Here is a 19906-nt window from a genome sequence, read left to right on the forward strand (position 1 = left end):
ATTTTATTTTCTGGAAATCATAGCAATCATATTTTCATTATCTTGTTCATTGTTTTCTTCGATTTCTAATTGATTTGATTTATTAAAGCATGAGGTGATTTTGCTGTATAACTGGTATAAGATGGATTCGTTTTGACAATGAATTGAAATCTTTTTTCTTAATTGAGAGAAAGTTCCAAAGCTACGATAATTTTTAAGATGAATATTTAATTTGCACTTTTCTTGATTATTGATTACTCTTAATTTTGAAATCTCGAATAATGGGAAAGACCAACGATAAATACCTTTCTTTGAAAGACAAATTAAAGAATGATTGGTGAGTAACAAGGTGCAGTCGGGTAAAATGACATGGAATTTATATTCCATTTTAAGTGTGCCTTCATTTTTAACAATATCTTCGCTGTTTCTCTTTAATAAAAAGTTACCTTCACTTTCGTCGATAGAGTATTCTTTGATTGGTTCACGTGGGTTGATATATCTTGGAGTTCTGATTCTAAATCTTTCTGGATGAATATTTGTATTGTTACGAATACCTTCTGATGTTTTACTGGCAAAATCAAATACACCTGTAACTGGTTTAACTGCAATACCTAAAATACCTTTACCGCAACCTTTGAGGAAACCAAAAGCTCCCTCTTGCATTGCGCCTCTAACTGGATGTTCGACAATTCCAAATACACCATTAACAATACCCATTGCAAAACCTTTTGAACCTAAATAGAGACCATGAGCGATATGTTTTGCTTTAACTTTTTCTTCTGCGTCACGTTTTCTTAAATAGGTTTCATCAAAAGACCATGTAGCGAAACCATTTGAAATGGTACCAAATAATTTTGATGAACTATTTGCAGCAGCATATAAAATTCTTTTCATTAACTGAATCGAACCTATAATTGGATCTTCAATTGCTTCAGTCATACCTGTACTAATGTTATTAAAGAATACCAATGGACTTCCGAAAATACTTGATGAACCAAGAATGACATGAATTTGTCTTTTCATTTGTTTTGTATAATGTGACATTAATAATTGTGATAAATTAGCTTTGGTTGTAAAAATATTCTTTATACCAAGTTGATTAATATTTAAAGGAGCATTCTCTAATTGACCTAATGATTTGCCTAATGAAGGTACCACTAATCTAAGTGCTGGCATTTTACTTTAAATTTAAATAAAAAATAATTAATATTTATAAAATTACAAATTATATATAAAATAGTATGCATACTTGTAACTTCTTAAAATACCATCTCTTGAAATACTAAAAGTAAGATAAATTTTAATTTCTGCAAAAATTAACCATTTAATATAAAAGTTTTCGGGTATATCTTCGATTGATACTGAATATTTGTTTTGGAATTTTTCCATTGGTATTTTTTGATAAAAGTTATTTAAATCTAATAGAGTTCTATCATCTATTTGACAATACATTTCATTTAAATATAATGCAATTAAATCATAATATTCAATATTTTCTTTTAAAGCAAAATGAATGATTAGTATGAGTAATGTAAAAAAGTTATAGATTAAATATAGTTTATAATGTTACTTACTATTTTTCAATTTTACAGCAGAGTATTCTAAAAATGGTAAAGCTTCAGAATCTTTCTTTTTATCACACCATAACAAAACTTGGAATTCGGTATTTGGTTGTTGATTATCAATCTGGATATCATCGATTAATAACCAAGTGGTGTGTGTTAAATTTGAAGAACTAATCCAATAGTTAAAATCTTTGAATGAAATATAAATCATTTCTTGTGGAATATCATCAATTAAAGAGAAGCCTAAATTTGGGAAAGATATTTCAAAAGCAAACTCTAATAAATCCAACTCTTTCTTTTCTTGATAATGGGTGGTGAACAAAAGATCTCTAGTTGTACCATTTGATGAGTTAACGATTGGATAGATAGTTTGATTATTTGGTAATTTAATTGGTTTAAATACTTTGATTTTGTTTAAGTTTATATCTTGTTGAACTGTTTCTCCAAAGAAATCTATTTGAACTGTGAGTTGTCTTTCGGCACTTGGGAAATCCCATGTATAGTGTATTTTTTCATTTGGTTTTAGTGAATATTTCTTTGAACCTGGGCATTTTTGATAAAATACTAGAGTGGAAAAACTTTCGTTCTTTATGTGGAATGGCAAGTTTTGTGGGTCGTTACTATAAAAGATTACTAACGTAGATTCGGATGAATCTCTAACTTCAACTTTAACTGATTGTTCGATTAACTCATCATGGTAATGACGAAGTTTAAGGAAATTAACACCAACTTGATCAATACGAATTCCTCCTGAATATTGATAGGATTCGCCAATATTACCACTAATGGTTACTGAAAGTTGTTGTTCTTCTTTACCATTGTACCAATGGAATGGAATGGATGTATTTGGTTCTAATATTTGAGCATCACGGGCCATTACACGTACATCTTTGTTGAATTGAGTGTATGATAAGGCAATTGGTAATTTATTAATAAGAATATAACGTGGATAAATATCGACAATACGAGTTCTAAAGAATATATTGTAACCAGTTGATACAATTGCTTTAAATTGATATCTCATTTGATCGGATTTATTGTCATAAATTTCGATGATATCTTCTTTACCTAAAATAATATCAAACTCTTTTGAGGCAACTTTTGGTGTGGATGGGTGGTAAATATAGAATTTGTCGTGCGATAAAAGTAGTGGACTTTCATTGGTTTCTAGGGTAAGTTTCTCTTTGATATTTGAAGGACGAAGGAAAAATGGAATCATTGTGTGATTATGAATAGCATTGATACAATAAATACTTGCGATGTGGCAACCACCCTCGAATCTATGATCGATTTTGAGATTTAATGTATAGGATGTCGATGAATATTCTGGTGTGCATTGGAAAGCGATTTCTTGAGTAAATGCATTCATTGGAACTTTGTTTGGGTCCGAGTCATCAGTGCTTGCAAGTGAAAGTGGTGAATTGAAATTTGAGCTTTGTAAATGGAAATATTGATTTTTACCTAAACCTTTGAGAGATAAGAGAATACCAGTATCATTACTTTGATTATAATACCATGCAGTTTGTTTACCGGGACTTAAAACGGTTGAGGGTTTTGAAAGAGCATTTCTTAAGAAATCAGCAGATTTTCTCTTTGAATGTTGTTCGAAACGAATTTCAATATCACACATTAACACATTTTCAAAGATTAATGGTGGTGTTATAACCAAAGTTGTAGTTATTAAACCAGTACGATCACATCTAATACCTGATCTTGTTAATGCACCTAGATACAAATGTTCTTTCTTTAATTGTGGTAATGAATTTGAAGAGTTGCTTGCAGACCCACCATTATTATTGTTTTCGTTAATACTGAAACTCTTGAAAGAATTATCACCTTGGCTACCTCCCATTTCAACGATATTCTTTGTGCAATCGAAAATAAATGCTTCTGGCCAACTACTGGATTCGTAAAGATTTAAACTTTTATCGTCAAAATCAAAATCTTTACCATGTGGACGAATAGAAATTGAGCTGTTTGAATTCCAAAAATCTACGGGTATATAATACTTTTCCTCAACTCTAATTGGACCAAATAATTGTGGTTCGCTCTTTTGACTATTTAAAACAATTTCAATTGGAATATTTGAAGAGTTTTTAATCATTACTGGAGAACGAAGGGTGGCAATTTTTGTTTCATTCTTTTCATCCCAACCTACTTCGCATACAACTATATTTGCTTTGTTACCATATGGTGGGAAATAAAAATTATCACCAATTTGATTAATTGAAACATTATGAATCCAAGGATATTCATCAGACTCTTTAAATCTAATAGCAATATTGGCATTTAATGACCCATGTGTTCTAAAATCTCTAGTTTTAAATAATGCACTCTTTAATTCAACACCTTGTTTCTCTTGATTCTTTATAACTTTTTTAACTTGATCATTTGGATGTGATTTCTTATTAATTTTTATATCATCATCATCATTGTAGTTATTATTAATATTATTTGATGATGTTTTGGTTGTGGTTGTGGTAGTAGTTGTATTGTTTATATTTGAAGAGGATGGTAAATATGATGAGCTTCCATTACTACTATTGCTATTAATACTATTATTACTATTAAATAAATTGAATGAACTATTTAAATTACTATTTGATGTTGTGTTCAAGTTAATAACAGTGTTGGTATTTTGGTCACTATTGACATTGTATGATTGAATGAAATTTAAATCTTCAACATAATATTCAATTGCTTTACCAGTTAAATTTACAACCCAAAATTGATTGTTACTTTCGGTGGTATAAAGTGATTGAGTATTTAAAGATGGTGAAGTAACTGAGGCTTGTCTACTATGACGACGAACTTGACCAATACCGCTACTAAGGGAGGATAGATCGACTGTTGATCTCAGATCTCTAACTTTACTATTGATAATACTATTACTAAGTGAACTCTTTGCACTATTTAGTTCTAAATAATCTTGGCTGATTGGTTTTCTCCATCCTGGTGTTGTTGTGATGGATAGGTCATGTATGGTATTTGAAAAAGATCTTTGGTGACCTCTTGAAGAGGAAGCACTTTGGTTACTATTGTTTTGATTACCTGTGCCTTTTGGAGTTGCAATGGTTGTTTTCTTTATTGTGTTAACAGGGCTTGTATTGTCATTTTGCAAGACAAATTCGTCATTAGCATCAAAAAGAACCAGTTCTGGTGAACTAAAACTATTTGCCATATTGTTATTATTTGCAGATAAAATACCATTGACACTATTATTTAAACTATTATTTAAACTTGAGTTATTACTATTACTTGGACTGTTCATATTTAGACTATTTTCATTATCAATCTTTAAAATATTTTGATAGAAATTTCCAAGAGCTTGAATAAATGGTTGTGAGATATTAATGTTAACTGGTGAAAGTGATTTTAATGAAACTTTTAATTTTGGATCGTCAGATTGAAGAACTTGAACATTTAATTGGAATTGTTCAACCAACGAATCAAAAGCCATATGTTTTTGATTGAATACTTCAACTTTTAGGTACATATCACATGTCAAGAAAGAGTATTCTTCCCATCCCCAGAAATCTGATCTGAATTCACCAATATTCATTTGGATGAATGGAATATCCTTCATTGTTACAGCTTCATCAATTAATGTTAAACTAATTCTACCTAAAAACTCTACATGAATTCTTGTTTTGTGCATAAAGCTACTACTTTCATCTGGTCTGCCTGGAGCAATTAATGATTTTGATTTTGAATTTTCTCTTTGTTCTTTTTTCTTTTTCTCCAACTCTCTATATCGTAATTTTATCTCTTCTTCTTCTTTGTTTGAGGAGGAACCATTTTCATCGTTTTCATTTTCTTGCTTATCTTTTTGCTCTTGTTGCTCTTTTTGTTGTTGTAATTGTTTTTTATAGTTACCAAATGATAAGTTATTTATTAATCTTTGAATCATTAAAAACTCTTTGTAAGATAAACCAATGTTTAAAGGTTGGAAACGCATTTCAATGGTTTGTTGATCATTAGCATTGAATTGAATGAAAATACAGTTGAAAGCAAATGAATTGGTAATTGGTGTCGAAATGAAATTATTAGTATCAGAGAAAGGTGTGGTTTTAAAAACTTGGCATTTTGATGCGTGTAATTCCATAGTTTGATTTAAATCTGATGTTCTAGAGTAGTGGAATTCAACTGGCATTTTCATGACAAGAGCATTTGTATTTTGTTGAGTTTCATCTTCTACAAGTAATAGTTTTGGCTTGGTAACTTGAAGGTAGAATCTAGTGTGTGGTGGTGATTTTGGTTGGGCTGCTTTTTTTTGTTGGAATTGTGAATCTGATGATTTTAATTGGTTTTCATAGAGCTGATCAAAAAACTCATCCTCTAATAATATTGGTTTGGTATTATTCTTTTCATTTTCAACTTGAGGTTGGATTGTAGTGAAGAAATCTAATAATGGTAAAATTGAATTGGGTGAAACGAATAATTTTGGATGATCGATTTTAATTGAAGTAAATTGTCTATTATGATTTGGATCCATTAAGAAGTCAATGACAATATGTGGAGGAATTGTATTATCATCATTTACTTTGTTACTGCTACTGAATTGTGGTGATAATGGAGAGAATGGTGAATTAACAGATGAAGATTTTTTTGGAGTTGTGGTAGAAGAGTCGAATTGTTTACGGGTTAAAATCTCTTTAAATACACACGATGAGTTGTTTCTTTCATCTAAAAGTAATACATTCAAAAGCTCCATCGATGTTTTTTGAATACCATCACGATACATTGTGTAATTTAATGTAAGATTCTCCATTATTAAGATTGCCAAAGGATCATATACCGGGTTCATATGGAAATTAAATGTTTCAATATCCAATTTGAATGTTTGTAAAACTTGATTCTCTGATACATTAATAAAGCCTAGATGAGATGAAAATTGATTTTCAGAGACTTTCATTTGGTCACAGTGATCTAATGGCATGTATACAAACTTGCTGCAACCATTCCAGATTGGTGTGGCGGGTGGGTCTGGTGGACGGATAGAGGTCTCTTCTAAATCGTTAAACATCCAATTACCAGTGAAAATTGTGTAGATGAATAGATAGTCATTGGCAGAGAAATATAAGTCTAGGTTCTTTATGAATGCAAGTGTTCTGATGTCCTCTAGGGATCGATTATTAATTGTAAATAGTCTTTCAACCTGTAATTGTAAAGAGGGTGAATTTGAGACTGTATTCAACATTATACCATTCTCTGTTTGGGTGTAGAGCGTAAATTGGCTAATATCGAGTAATAAAACTTCGACTTGTTGATTAACTGTAAAACCATTATTATCAACAAATAGCTTATAATAATTGATCATGTCGATTTGTCCAAATTCAATTGAAATCATATCTTGAGATGTATCTGATGCGGGAATTTCCAAAGTCCATGGTTTCATTTTAAGCACTTGATACATTTTTGGTTTGTAATTTGGATCCTTTGCAGGCTTGTTGGATGGAGCTTGGACGAACGGTGTTTGTAATGGTTCTAAAATAAAATCTTTGATCTTTAACAATGTTGCAATTTTACTAACCAATATAATATTTGAAATATCTACGCTGTATTGGGTGTCCCATTTAATCTTGAGTGGAGATTTATCACCATCAATAGAAACAGGTTCTGAATGAGAAATGAATTCAAATTTAATCATTGAGTCATCTTGGTCACTTGAATCGAAATTATATTTGGGTTTCAATATATCCAAATACAATGATTTGCTATTTTCTTTTGTTTTAATGGAACGAACAAAACATGATAATACAGAGCCAACCATTTTAAGATTTAATTTGCACATGTCAACGTCCATTAACAATTTCTTTAATATTACTTGACCTAGGGGTTTGATATGGGTTAAGCTCTCTTTGGTTAATGGCTTTTGACGTTTAAACATATTCATAACTAAAGAGTTGATTGTTAATATGGTTTTGTTATCTATTGAATTTAATTCATAGCTGCTTAACTCTTCGTTTGGTTGATATGGCGGTTGCTTGGGCAACAATGGTAAAAATTTAAAGTCATAGTATCTCTTTAATGTGGTATTTAAAGTATCATACATGAATTTATATTCGTCTAAACAAAAGAGGAAGTCTAACGACTCGACATTGATCGAAGTTTGCATGTTTGGTGTAGAAATTGGTTTCTTGAAATTTTCTGGAGTGTTTAACATTTTAGTAATTATGAAAATATTAGAATCACGAATAATACGTGATTGTCTTGGTTCGTTTGATTCTAATATAACATCCATAGTTGACTCCATTGTAAAACCATTAATATCAACCAAGTAAATTGTAGTTTCAATTGAATGTTTTGTTGACGTTACTGAATCTTTGATATTTTGGATCTCATAGTCATTTGAAATCATTAACTTCTTTATGTCATTTCTAATGTAATAGTTTTTAATTTCAAAATTCATTGGTAGAATAAAACTATTTGAATCTAGTGATAAATCTAATTTAAGTCGAGATTTTAATTGATCTTTATCTTTCTCTTGTTGTTCTTGAATTAATGAAGATGGTAAGAAGTGGTTCTGGATATCTGAAAACAAATCGAAAATGGGTGTAATTTGAGCATTTTTAATTGTAAGTGATAAATGCTGATCCCATTTGCCTGGTGCATCCGGATTTGAATTATTTCTTGAATTAGAATCATTGAACAACTCTTCTTTTGATTTTAATCTCCATGGTTTATATGTAAACTGAATAAGATTTGGTGTTTGGGATAATGGGTTGTCAGTGAAAAGGCATTGATATTTGGAATTTAAAATACTTTCTCTTCTGATATCCTTTGCTTCTAATGATTTAATTGAACCGATAATTTTGAAAATGCTTTGTTTATTGGTCGATTCATATTGGCAAAGATAGGTCTCTAGTTGTTTTAATGAAATATTTAAAATTGGTTTATGAAATTCATTAATTAAATTGATTCTAATATCTTTTAATTGGAGTTCAATCATATTTAATAATTGATCTTTTTGGTTCTTTTTATTTGATGGTGTGTCTGTTGTTGATGTGGATTCACTTTCGTTGCTATCATCGTTATTACCATTGATTTTTCCAATCGATTGATATAAACTCCATAAAAATTGAAAATGATTTGAATTTAAATCAATTTGTGAAGCATTTGAATGAATTGAAGTTTTTGATTTTGATAATAATAAAATATCATCATTAAACAATTTTGAATAGTTTTCTGTATCATCCTCATCTTCATCTTCATCTTCTTTTTCTTTTTTCAAAGTAGCATCTCCTTTTTCGTTTTCTTCTTCACCACCATCAATTTTATTTAATTTATCTAATGGATTATCTTCCCATTGAATTTTGTTTATAATTTGATCGTAATTTCTAATTGTTTTTTGCTTAACATCAACATCTATATCGGTAAAAAGGTAATATGGTTTTTGTTGAGCCAATATAATTTCGACTTGAAGCTGTGATACTTTGTATTTAATATTTTCGATATCTAGTAACAATAGATCGCTATCGTCCAACTTGTCTAATTGGTTTGCTTGATGCTTCATTGATACATTATTGAATGAAATTACCATATATTCGTAGGGTGATAAATTAGTTGAAGACAATGACAATAATGATACTGTGGAATTTGAAAAACCAGTTGGCTTAAATGAACTAATATTGCTACTACCAATACCACCAATTGATAATGAGTTTGAGTATGGTGATACTATAATTTTTGAATATAATAAATTGATATCAATTTTCATTTTTGGTTTAGTTTTACTGATACCACTTTGGTCTTCAGATTTACTCTTTGATGGTCTAGTGGCAATTGGGTATTTTTCTAAAACTGATAATAAAAATGATTGAATGGCAAGAGGAACATTGATATTTGGTAGTGATAGATTACATTGTACTGATTTCATGCTAAATTCAAACTCGGTGTCCCATTGTAACGGATCTTTTATAGTGGATAACCCATTACCAATAGTTTTATATTTGAACATTGTAAAGAATCTATCAGAATTTGAAGCAATTGGCTCGAGAATAACAATTTGGTTAATAGAATCCTCTATTTTTAGGTTACCCAACAAACCTACAACTTGCATTGAACCATCCTTTGAGTTAATAATATTCTCTAAACTAAGATCTGAAATTATAATTTCTGAATGAATTTCATCTTGATCCTCTTCGTCTTGATCTTGATCCAACATTTTTAGCTTGATTGAATCTAGTAAAATAGATGTGACCATATCATTTGGTTTTGGATTGAAATTTGGTTTTAAAAAGATTTCATTCTCTAAAGAATCCATTTCGTACTGATGCTTTAATGCATTGTTTACACAATGATAGAAATGGTGGTATTGGACCTGGTCAAATTTAAACTCCAAAGAAGGTGATTTTATTGTGAATTTATTGGTTGACAATAATGAGCCACTGGAACTGTGAAAATCTTCTTGATAGATGCTATAAATAGTTTCCATTGTTACTAATAAATTTGAGTTTCTAACAATACTAGACTCGGTAATACCATTATGGGTTAATAAATTAATATCAATAGCATTTAATGAAATGTTGATGGCATCTTGATAATCTGGAATACCCAAACAATTGGTTCTTAAAAAGAACTCATTATAGATGCAGAGCTCTTTAGGTTTGATTTCTATGTGAACTTTCTTATCTTGATCTGATGGTAATATGATAATAGGATTTGGTAAAACGACGTTCATTTTCATTCTATTATTTTGACCATTTGAAGAATGTTTCAATTTTTCTAAAATTAACATTTGTTCTCTTTCTTCATTAGTGTCACAACTGCCATCAAACTTATCGTGTTGGTAACTACCAAATACTGAAGTGATAGACAAAACCACCCAATCCCAAACACGCAATGCAAAAGATGGATATGCAAATGCTTTGATATTATTTAAATTGAAATCTAATGAACTTGAATGTAATTGATCTTTTTGGAAGAATGGCGAATTTGATTGATACATTAATTGGGTAAACTCCATCATTGGTAAAGATTTGGAGTATCTTTCTAAAATATTAAATGGTTTTGATTTGAGATTGCCTCTACAATCGAAAACATTTAATTCATCAACAGTACCTTTGATTAGCATTTTCTTTGGTCTATTTTCGGTTGCCATATCTATTGATAAATCAACATTGTCAAGTACCAATTTAGCGAAATCGATTGATTGACCATCGTTTGACAAGAGGTCGATAAACACCATATTGAATTTACAGAAAACCTTCATACCAAAAATATCGAGGAGTGATTCTGGTGGGCTTGATTTATCCAAGAGAACATTCAACATGTATGGGTTACGTTTCTTAAGTTTTAATTTTGGAGTGTCATCCATATTACGAAGTAAATGAGCTAACATATCACAAAATGCTTGATATTGGAGTTCATTAACTAGTAAAGATAATTTCTCGATTGATACTGTAACCTCTGTTGGCTGCTTACCTAAGGTTAACAATTCAATGGTGTTTGTATAGATAGAATCCCAGCTAGAATAATTTACTTGAACATTAAAAGACTCTTTTGTGATTTTTTCTAAATATTGTAGTTGATAGTTGTAACAATCATTTTCATTGTTTTCATTGCTTGAGATAGTTTCTTTGGAGATTTCATAAATTGTGAAATCTGCATTTGATAATAAAATAAACATTTGCTCGTAATCAAAAGCAGTTGAGGCTGATTCCACAAACAATGGGGTAAAAGTATTGGTTAATGTGACACCACCCTTAATATCCATAGCCAGTACCTTTGATGAGTGATTAGAAATTGGTAATATGACTTGTGGTGAATGAGCAACTACTGATAATTTAAGTTTTGAGGGTGGATTAGATTCTAATGACTCGACTACGCCAGATAATGTTGGTACTTCAATAGAATCTGCATTATAATTTTTTAATTGATCACTATTTAATGTTGTAACAAATGGTAATAAAAAGAAATCTTTAATGCCTAAAATTAAACCAAGGGACAATACAAATTTGATTGGTTGGACCTCTACTGAAATACTGTTATCCCACATTGAATTATCTTCGATACTCTTCTCTTTAAAACTTAATATCTCTATCTTGACCAATGGTAATTTTGAGCTGGTATCTTGCTTTTCTAATAATTTATTATAGCCTTTATTATTAACCCTATCATCATATAATATCATATCATCGATTGTTACAATCATTGAGGATACTGTGTTTCTATCGCAAGATTCTGATGATAACGAAATATTGGTTACCTGTATAGTACTAAAATCATTACTGTCGGCTGTCGATGGATCTAGCTTCATAATTAATTGGAAACTTGAAATATTTAAATTTATTAAATTTACTAAATATTTTTTATCGTTGTTTACAAATAAATTTGATGATGATGCTAAAATATTATTTGATGACAAAGATAGCTCATCCGAGTTATTTGATTTAGTAGGTGAAAGAACTGATGATGGTAATTGAGGTAATAATTTATTTGAATTTGATAAAGAATTTGATTTTGATTGATTTTTTGAAGATTTTGAAGACAGTAAATCTTTGGGAGATTTTGAAGTAATTCTATTTATAACGTCTTTAGTTAGTGAAAAAATTAATGAATGCTCTAAATCTAAAAATTCAACCTTGATTTCTTTAATATTAACATCGACTTTCTTTTGTTGTGGTAATCTCTGGAATGGAACATATCTACCAAATTCGTCGCATAGAATGGTTTCAATCTTGTTATAAATCGATAAATTGTGTAAAACTTGATGATAAACACCATTTTTGAAAGTTTTGATGTTCATATCACATAGATTGGCTTCAATTGATTCCCAATCAACATTAACCTCTTGATCACCATCATCCTCATTAATTGATAATAGTTTTTCTTTATTTCTAATAATTGTAGTTTTAACATCAATTGAACCCAATTCAGCTATAATTCTATCATGGTCACTATGAATATCATCACTGCTGGATAGAATAACCTGCGGACTTTCTAAAAATACTTTGTAATTAATTTTTTGGGGTTTATATCCAATTGGTTGGAACGATGATAAACTTGAGTTATTTATTATATCCGTAGAATTCGATAATGTATTGATAGTTTCATCTGGAGAATTTTGTTCTTGTTTATTTAATTCTTCTTGTTGTTGTTGATATCTATACAATGAGTCATATTTTACAGTTTTAAAGGGCAATTCAACTAAATGCTTGGCTTTTAATATAAAGTCAACCAAAACAGTTAATCTTATACTCTTAAGGTACAATTCGATTTCTTTATCAAATTGGTTGATTGGTTGTGAGTTTTGTTGTGATAATTTATTATTTATATGGTGATTATTATTAAAAGTACAGTATTTGAATTTTGCCATTGAAACGCCCGAATCTTTTGGTGTTAAAATCTTAAAACCTTCATTTGGATTATCGAGAAAACTATCAATTGTAATACTTTCTAAACGACCTGAAATTTCTAATGAACGACCTGATATTATACATTCATCAATTGCAAATTCATTAATTGAAAATCTACCTAGCTCTCTGCCAGACTCATTTAAAGATATTGATAAAGAATAAATACTGGCTTTAGCTTTAATATTAAAATTAGTTGCTGCTGGTAATTGCTGTGGCTGTTGCTGTGGTTGCTGCAATAATTTTGAATTTAAAATCTGTTGTTCTAATTCATTTTGATTATTATTATTTGATAATAATAAGGGTGAAGAGTTTGGTAATGGTGTTGATGAAAGACTTGTATTTAATGAAATTGAGTTACTATTTATTGTAATATTTGAAAACTGTTCTTTTAAAGTAAAAGTTTCTTCAAAACAATAATCTAAGAAACAAAGAATTTTACCTATTGACTTTGGATTATAATTAAAATTTAATTCGCCAAAAGAAAAGTTTATATTTGTATCTATATTTTGATAATTTGGTGACTCTTTATCAATAAGATCTGTATCGATTGAAATTAATCTATTTGTAATTGGTGGTAATGACGAAGTTGATGATGATGCTGTTGCTGGTTGACCGCTAGAAGTTAAATATCTTGATTGACTAGTAATTAGGCAATTGAATCTCTCTGAGGTTTCTTGGCAATCTTCAACCTCGAATGAACCTAATAAGAGGTGACCTTTATAATCGTATGTACGTTTCTTTAATGATACCTGTAAATTTGAAATACGTAATTGTAATAAACTATTGCTTGTGTTCGATGTTGTTACGATGGAACTACCGCTTTTCAATGACAGAATATTGATTAATACTTTTTCTAATTTGAAAGAAGCATCAAATATTTTTCTTTTTGATAAAACCTGTTTGTATGCATCAGATAGTTTGATCTCAGTTGTGGTGGCATCAACTTGTTGCACAAATGTATCTTGAGTATTAGAGTAGATATCCTTGAAATGATTGAATGCGGTGATGGTAGTGGTTGTTGTTTTGGAATGAATTCTACTAAGGGTATTTGCCATCCTATATAAACGCAAGTAACTATTATCGGAAATATTCATTTTGACCTGAGGTAAAACACCACTAACTTTAAACATTGTTAATGAAAGTTCATTTGGCTCTATACATGATTGAATATGTAAATTAATGGACATTTCTTCAACTATCTGATAACCTTTTGAATTATTTTCATCGGGCGAGTACCAATCCTGTTTATGAGTTGCTAATAATACTTTAATTGATGATAACGTTGCTCTATAATGGTCATATAAATCGGAAACTTTTAAGTTCTCATCCTCTTCATCATTTGTCGCTGTTGCTTCTGTAGTTATTGTATTTGTTATTTCTGGCGCTATTAATTGATTATTACTATTATTATCACTATTATTATTATCATCACTATATTCCTGTTCTTCTTGGTCAACCAATTTTGTAATTTGTTCATTTATTATAAAGGGAGTTTCAATTGAAATTGTTTTTCTTGGTTTCTTTGATATATCTGATTGCATTAAAAAGTTACCCAAATCTAAAATTATTAAATTTGTATCATCTGTAATATCTTTGGTTGAGTAATGCTCTGGAATAATTAAAATTGGAGCTTTAGCGTCGATAAACAAATCAATGGTTTTGTGATGATTTACAACTTCACGTAATTGAAAAATAGTCATTTCTTTTAATAATATAAATTCTTCTAAAGCGGCAGATGATAAACTAAATAAATTTACTGTTTCTTTTGGTGTTGCAAACTCTACCAATCTTTCAATTTGTTGTTTGTTGATAATAATTTCTAATGATTTTAATACTAATGATAATGCATAATCATAACTTGAATTAATTGGTTTTGATTCGAATATAATATGAAATAAATTATTATTTAAATTATTATTATTATTTTCAATTATATCTTGACTATCACTGTTATTATCACTATTATTATTATTATCATTATTATTATCATTATTATTATCATTTATTTCTTTAATTTTATTATCTTTTGATCTTTTATATTTTGGTTTTGATGTTACTACATAAGAGAATAAAGAATTATTTTTATTGTTATCTAATACATTGAATGATTCTAAATCTAATTCTAATTTAAAACCTTGGGCTCTTTGTGATAATTTAAAATTGATATTATTTAAATAGGATTTAATTAGTGGATCCTCTCCAACACGACTACCAATAACAGTGAAGATTACGGCATCAATTTGAACCTCAATAATATTGGAAACATAGTGTGGTGGCATTTCAATGGTTGCGCTAAGTGCGATTTCGTCGTATTCCATCGATTTTAAAATTTCATTTTGTTGTTCTTTGGTCAATTGAATCGAAAGACGTGGTGCCTCGGTGGTTGCTGCAGAGGCTGAACCCCAACTAAACCAACTTTTCGATGCATTTCTTTTGACGCTTGCATAAAATTCACCTTTCTTTTGATCTGCAATCTCGGTTTCCATGGCCAATTCTCTACGTGCCAATGATCTAAAATAAATGATATCTTCGAAACTTAATTGCTCCTCCATTTCTGATAGTTGCTTTATCTCCTTTTCGTTGAGTGGCTCTAACCAATCTACATTCTGTAGCTTTTTAAATAATAATACATATTCTTTACGATGTTGACGACGCTTTTGAATGAATGTCCATGAACGTTTCTGTATCTTTTCACGAATTGACTCTCTTATTACCTCGCCAACATAACGCCACCATCCACGTGGATCTTGCTTTGGTCTTTGTTTGGGACGATACTTTAGATACTTTATTTCTTGCGCATAGTTACCAATTGTGGTGAGTAGTTTGAGGATGGTTTGATATTGGTTCTCTTCTATTACAAATGAAATCTGATCAAATTTACAATAGACTCTCATACGTGGCACATCGAGATTCATGTCTAGATTACGATTCAATTCGATCTTTAACCTGACAGTGATTGGTTTCAATATATATTGATGATGACCCAAGTTGCTATGTAAACCAATCATACTATTCAACTTGTTTATAAACAATTGATTATCATTCTTTGCCACTATAGATTGGATGGATGCCTCCTCTTTGTTTTCGCTATTTAAATATATTGAAAAATTGGTTAACTCTATATACTTGAAAAGTGAGCTGTTGCTATTTGGATTTGCATTTGTATCTGATGCATTCATAGTTTGCCAATTATTATCAGTTGGATGTGCTGTTAATGACCCAAACGAAATACCCAATGAATAAACTTTACCCCCTCTAATTTCCTCATATCTTAAATGAAAATTTTGAATTTTAACCTGTATATTATTTAAAATTTTTGACATTACACTTGCCATAAATGTATCCTGTTTTGTTGATTTCTGTTCATTGCCACTACCCTCCTTAAATGATCTAATCAATTCGAATTTTTCTAATTTCTTTTTTTTATATTCAATTTGTTTTCTTTTTTCCTCTTCTTCATTGTACTAATAAATTTTGGTTATTAATATAAATTACCATTTAGAAGTTATATATAGTATACTTACGTCAAAACCTGTCTGAGGGATTGCATATAATGAAATAGAATCAATTTCTAAAATAACTGGACTTGATTTAATATTCTAAAGTAAAAAAAGAATTAATATTTTGATGTTTTAAGGTACATTTTAATAGGTATTAAACTTACAGTCCATGGGATTTTTAAAGTTAATGTACCAATTATACCTTTTTGAACGTGTAATGGTAATTTGAATGATTGTAATGCTTCACCTTTAATTTCTAAATTCTTTAAAACAGCATTACCAGAGAATACATTAATCTTTAATTGCTCTGAACTAATATTTTTGATGTATTCCCCTATATATTTTGCAATGATATCTGCAACTAATGATTCAAACATTTTTTTCTAATGCTTAAATATTTGCTATATTTATATAACTATTATTATTATTTAATAAATAACCTTTTACTTTTATTTATTATTAAATATCTATCTCTGTTTCTCAATTTTTTTTGATTTTAATTAAATTTAAAAAATTTATTAATTAGGCGGGAAGAGTGATAAATAAGGTATTTATTTTTTATTATAAAAAAATATAAAAACAAAACTAACACTAAGTCGAGTTTTATAAATGATTTATATAAAATTAAAAAAAAAAAAAAAAAAAAAAAAAAAAAAAAAGTAAAAGTTTACAGAAAAATCTTTTTATTTAAAATAAAAAATAAAAAAATTTTCAAAAAAAAAAAAAAAAAAAAAAAATTTTTTTATTTTTATTTTTAAAATTATTTTTATTTTTTTTGTTGTTTGGTTTTTTTTATGATATATTTGAATATTTTCATATAACAGAATATTTTTATTGTATGTTCAATTTAGAAATAGTTATCCAATTTTATGCAGATAGAAAAAATTTCTAAATTTGGTTAATCATAAATGAATCATAAAAAAGTAATTTAAAATGTTAATTTGTAGTTTAGCCTGGTAAATATTATTTTTTTTTTTTTTTAAATAAATATTATATAAATAAGTAACTTACAAAATAGTATTTATAATACATTTATAGAATCAAAATATAGTCATCAGACTTACCATTGAAAATAAGGACATATCAAACAAACTGAATTTTGATGAGTTTGTGAATTGAGTTTGTTTGATATGTCCTTATTTTCAATGGTAAGTCTTTTAACATCCTCCAACAATTTATTGATGTACTGTTCTGCAGCGACAAGTTTAACGGTAATGTCATTTTCGACTTTTACTGAGTCTACGTTTTCTTCTTTAATTGAATACATTTTCTATCTAAATAATTTCCTTGTAAATACCTTTTAAAATTCTCTACTAACTTTACTTTTACTGGGCCCTAGTATTGTAATGTTATCTTGAAAAAAAAAAGTGTAATGTAAATGAACTTTAAAGTATAAATAAATAATTAATAAACAATAAAAATAAAGATAATAAATTATATGATTTTTAAGTTTATGAGAAAATTGAATAAAACGAAAAATTCGAAAATTTTTTATTTTATTTTTTTATTTTTTTATTTTTTTATTTTTTTATTTTTAAAATTAAATTATTTTTAATTATTATAATTGTTTGATTAAATGACTATTTAAGTTATAATTAATTAATTAAGTGAATTTTGATGATAATACATTACATTTATTAGAATTTCCACACAATCACCAGGAAGATAAAGTTTTGTGAAAAACAATTGCTCGATGCAGGGATCGAACCTGCGACCGTGGCGTTATTAGCACCACGCTCTGCCGACTGAGCTAATCGAGCAAGCTGTGATATATATGTAATATAACTGCCTCCCCGTCCGACCATATATACTGTTATGATATTAACGCTATGACCCTAGACTTATTAAGAGTCACTAACTGCTGTTTTCTAACTACTGTTTAGTAACTACCAATTCCAGTGTTTCCAAATAACTTAAGAATTAGCTTCTAGAACCAATCTCATTCTGTATAAATACCTCAAGTCCTCAGTCTAAAACTTCAGAGGTTTTTTTATTCTATATTATTAAATAAACTACATGTTCATTACACATATAATATTTGTTATTTGTTGTTTATTTGTTATACTTATTTTACATATATATACTTAATTATTTGTAAGCTGTATAGAGCTTCATTACATATATGTAATGATACCTCATAAAGATAATGAAAGTTTTCAAATAATAATTCTTAAAATAGTAATAAGAAGTTTTATAATAATATCTCTTAAAATAGTAATAATAAGTTTTATAATAATATCTCTTAAAATAGTAATAATTTTCCATTTATAATATATTTAGTTGAAACTGTCACATGTTTAACATATATATACATTCATGTCAACTTGTTTATGATAGTATAAATACTTCAGTAATAATTCTTTATTAATGACTCATATATTAAATATTAACTTCTAATAACAATAACAATTAATAATATAATAACTAAAATACTTAAATAAAGGTTTCTAAACTATATTTCTATTATAACTATATTTCTTTATTAAACTTAGTAATATTCCTGTAACTCCGAGTGGAGCTCTAACTGTAACCATCTTTCAGATAGGGGTTCCATCACATATATCACAATGTGACTACATTGCGGCTTTGAAGTGTCAGAGATAGTCAACAGGCTCGGGAAGTTTACCAAGATATTGAATACAGATATTTAGAGTGAAAATATCGATACACCTGAAAGCTACAGAACTTTATCGATGAATTACAAATAAAAATTAAATAACTAAAGTTAATAATCAAAATTAAATAACTAAAATTAAATAATCAAAATTAAATTATTAAAAATTCTTTTAAAAATAAAGTAATAAGGCTTTGAAGAAAAAATTAAAATAACTAAAGTTAAATAATCATAATTAAATTACTAAAATTTTTTCTAAAAATAAATTAATAAAAGTCGTGTTAACCTTTTCACCATTCTTATTGAAGGGGTAAGTCAAAAATTCGTGGTTATCTTTAAATCTGAAACTAATGGTCCAATAAAATCAATATCTAAAAATAAAATGAAAAACTAATTAATTTAATTTTGTAAATAAATAGGTATGGTATCATTTAAATATGTGTATAAACTAACTTTTTTATTCAGCAACTCTTAACTGATAGACAGAAGTTAGTGCAAAACTTTTGTAGTTATATACCTAATTATGTACCATAATAATAATAGAATTCAGTATATGATGGTCTATAAATAAAATAAAATAAAAAAATTCAAAAAACTCAAAATTAATTTTTTTTTTTTTTTTTTTTAAATAACATATTTTTTTTATATTTTTTTATCACTCTTTTCATTTACATATATTTGTTTTTTTATTATTTTTTTTTTTGTAAATATATTTTTGTTTTTATATTTTAATAAAAAAAAAAAAAAAAAGAAAAAAAAAAAAAAAAAAGTTAAAAAAGATAAATACTGAAACAGATGAATTGGAAATTGGAATATAAATTGTCCAAATTAAATTTTTTTATTTACTCCCACTTAAAATGATGAGGTTAACAGAACTAGAGAATTTTT

General features: G+C 28.1%; 1 protein-coding gene across 1 annotated transcript; it reads right to left on the reverse strand.

Moving 5' to 3' along the window:
* Positions 1-3: 3 nt before the first annotated feature.
* DICPUDRAFT_157581 (uncharacterized protein) lies at positions 4-17671 on the reverse strand (the record flags this gene model as incomplete). Its single annotated transcript, XM_003292772.1, has 7 exons — positions 4-1159; positions 1229-1475; positions 1554-15991; positions 16031-16368; positions 16429-16503; positions 16569-16716; positions 17469-17671. 7 exons carry the CDS (start codon positions 17669-17671, stop codon positions 4-6), a joined length of 16605 nt encoding a protein of 5534 aa, XP_003292820.1.
* Positions 17672-19906: the final 2235 nt, after the last annotated feature.

The sequence above is a fragment of the Dictyostelium purpureum genome, assembly GCF_000190715.1.
Source record: "Dictyostelium purpureum unplaced genomic scaffold DICPUscaffold_372, whole genome shotgun sequence".
NCBI lineage: Eukaryota > Evosea > Eumycetozoa > Dictyosteliales > Dictyosteliaceae > Dictyostelium > Dictyostelium purpureum.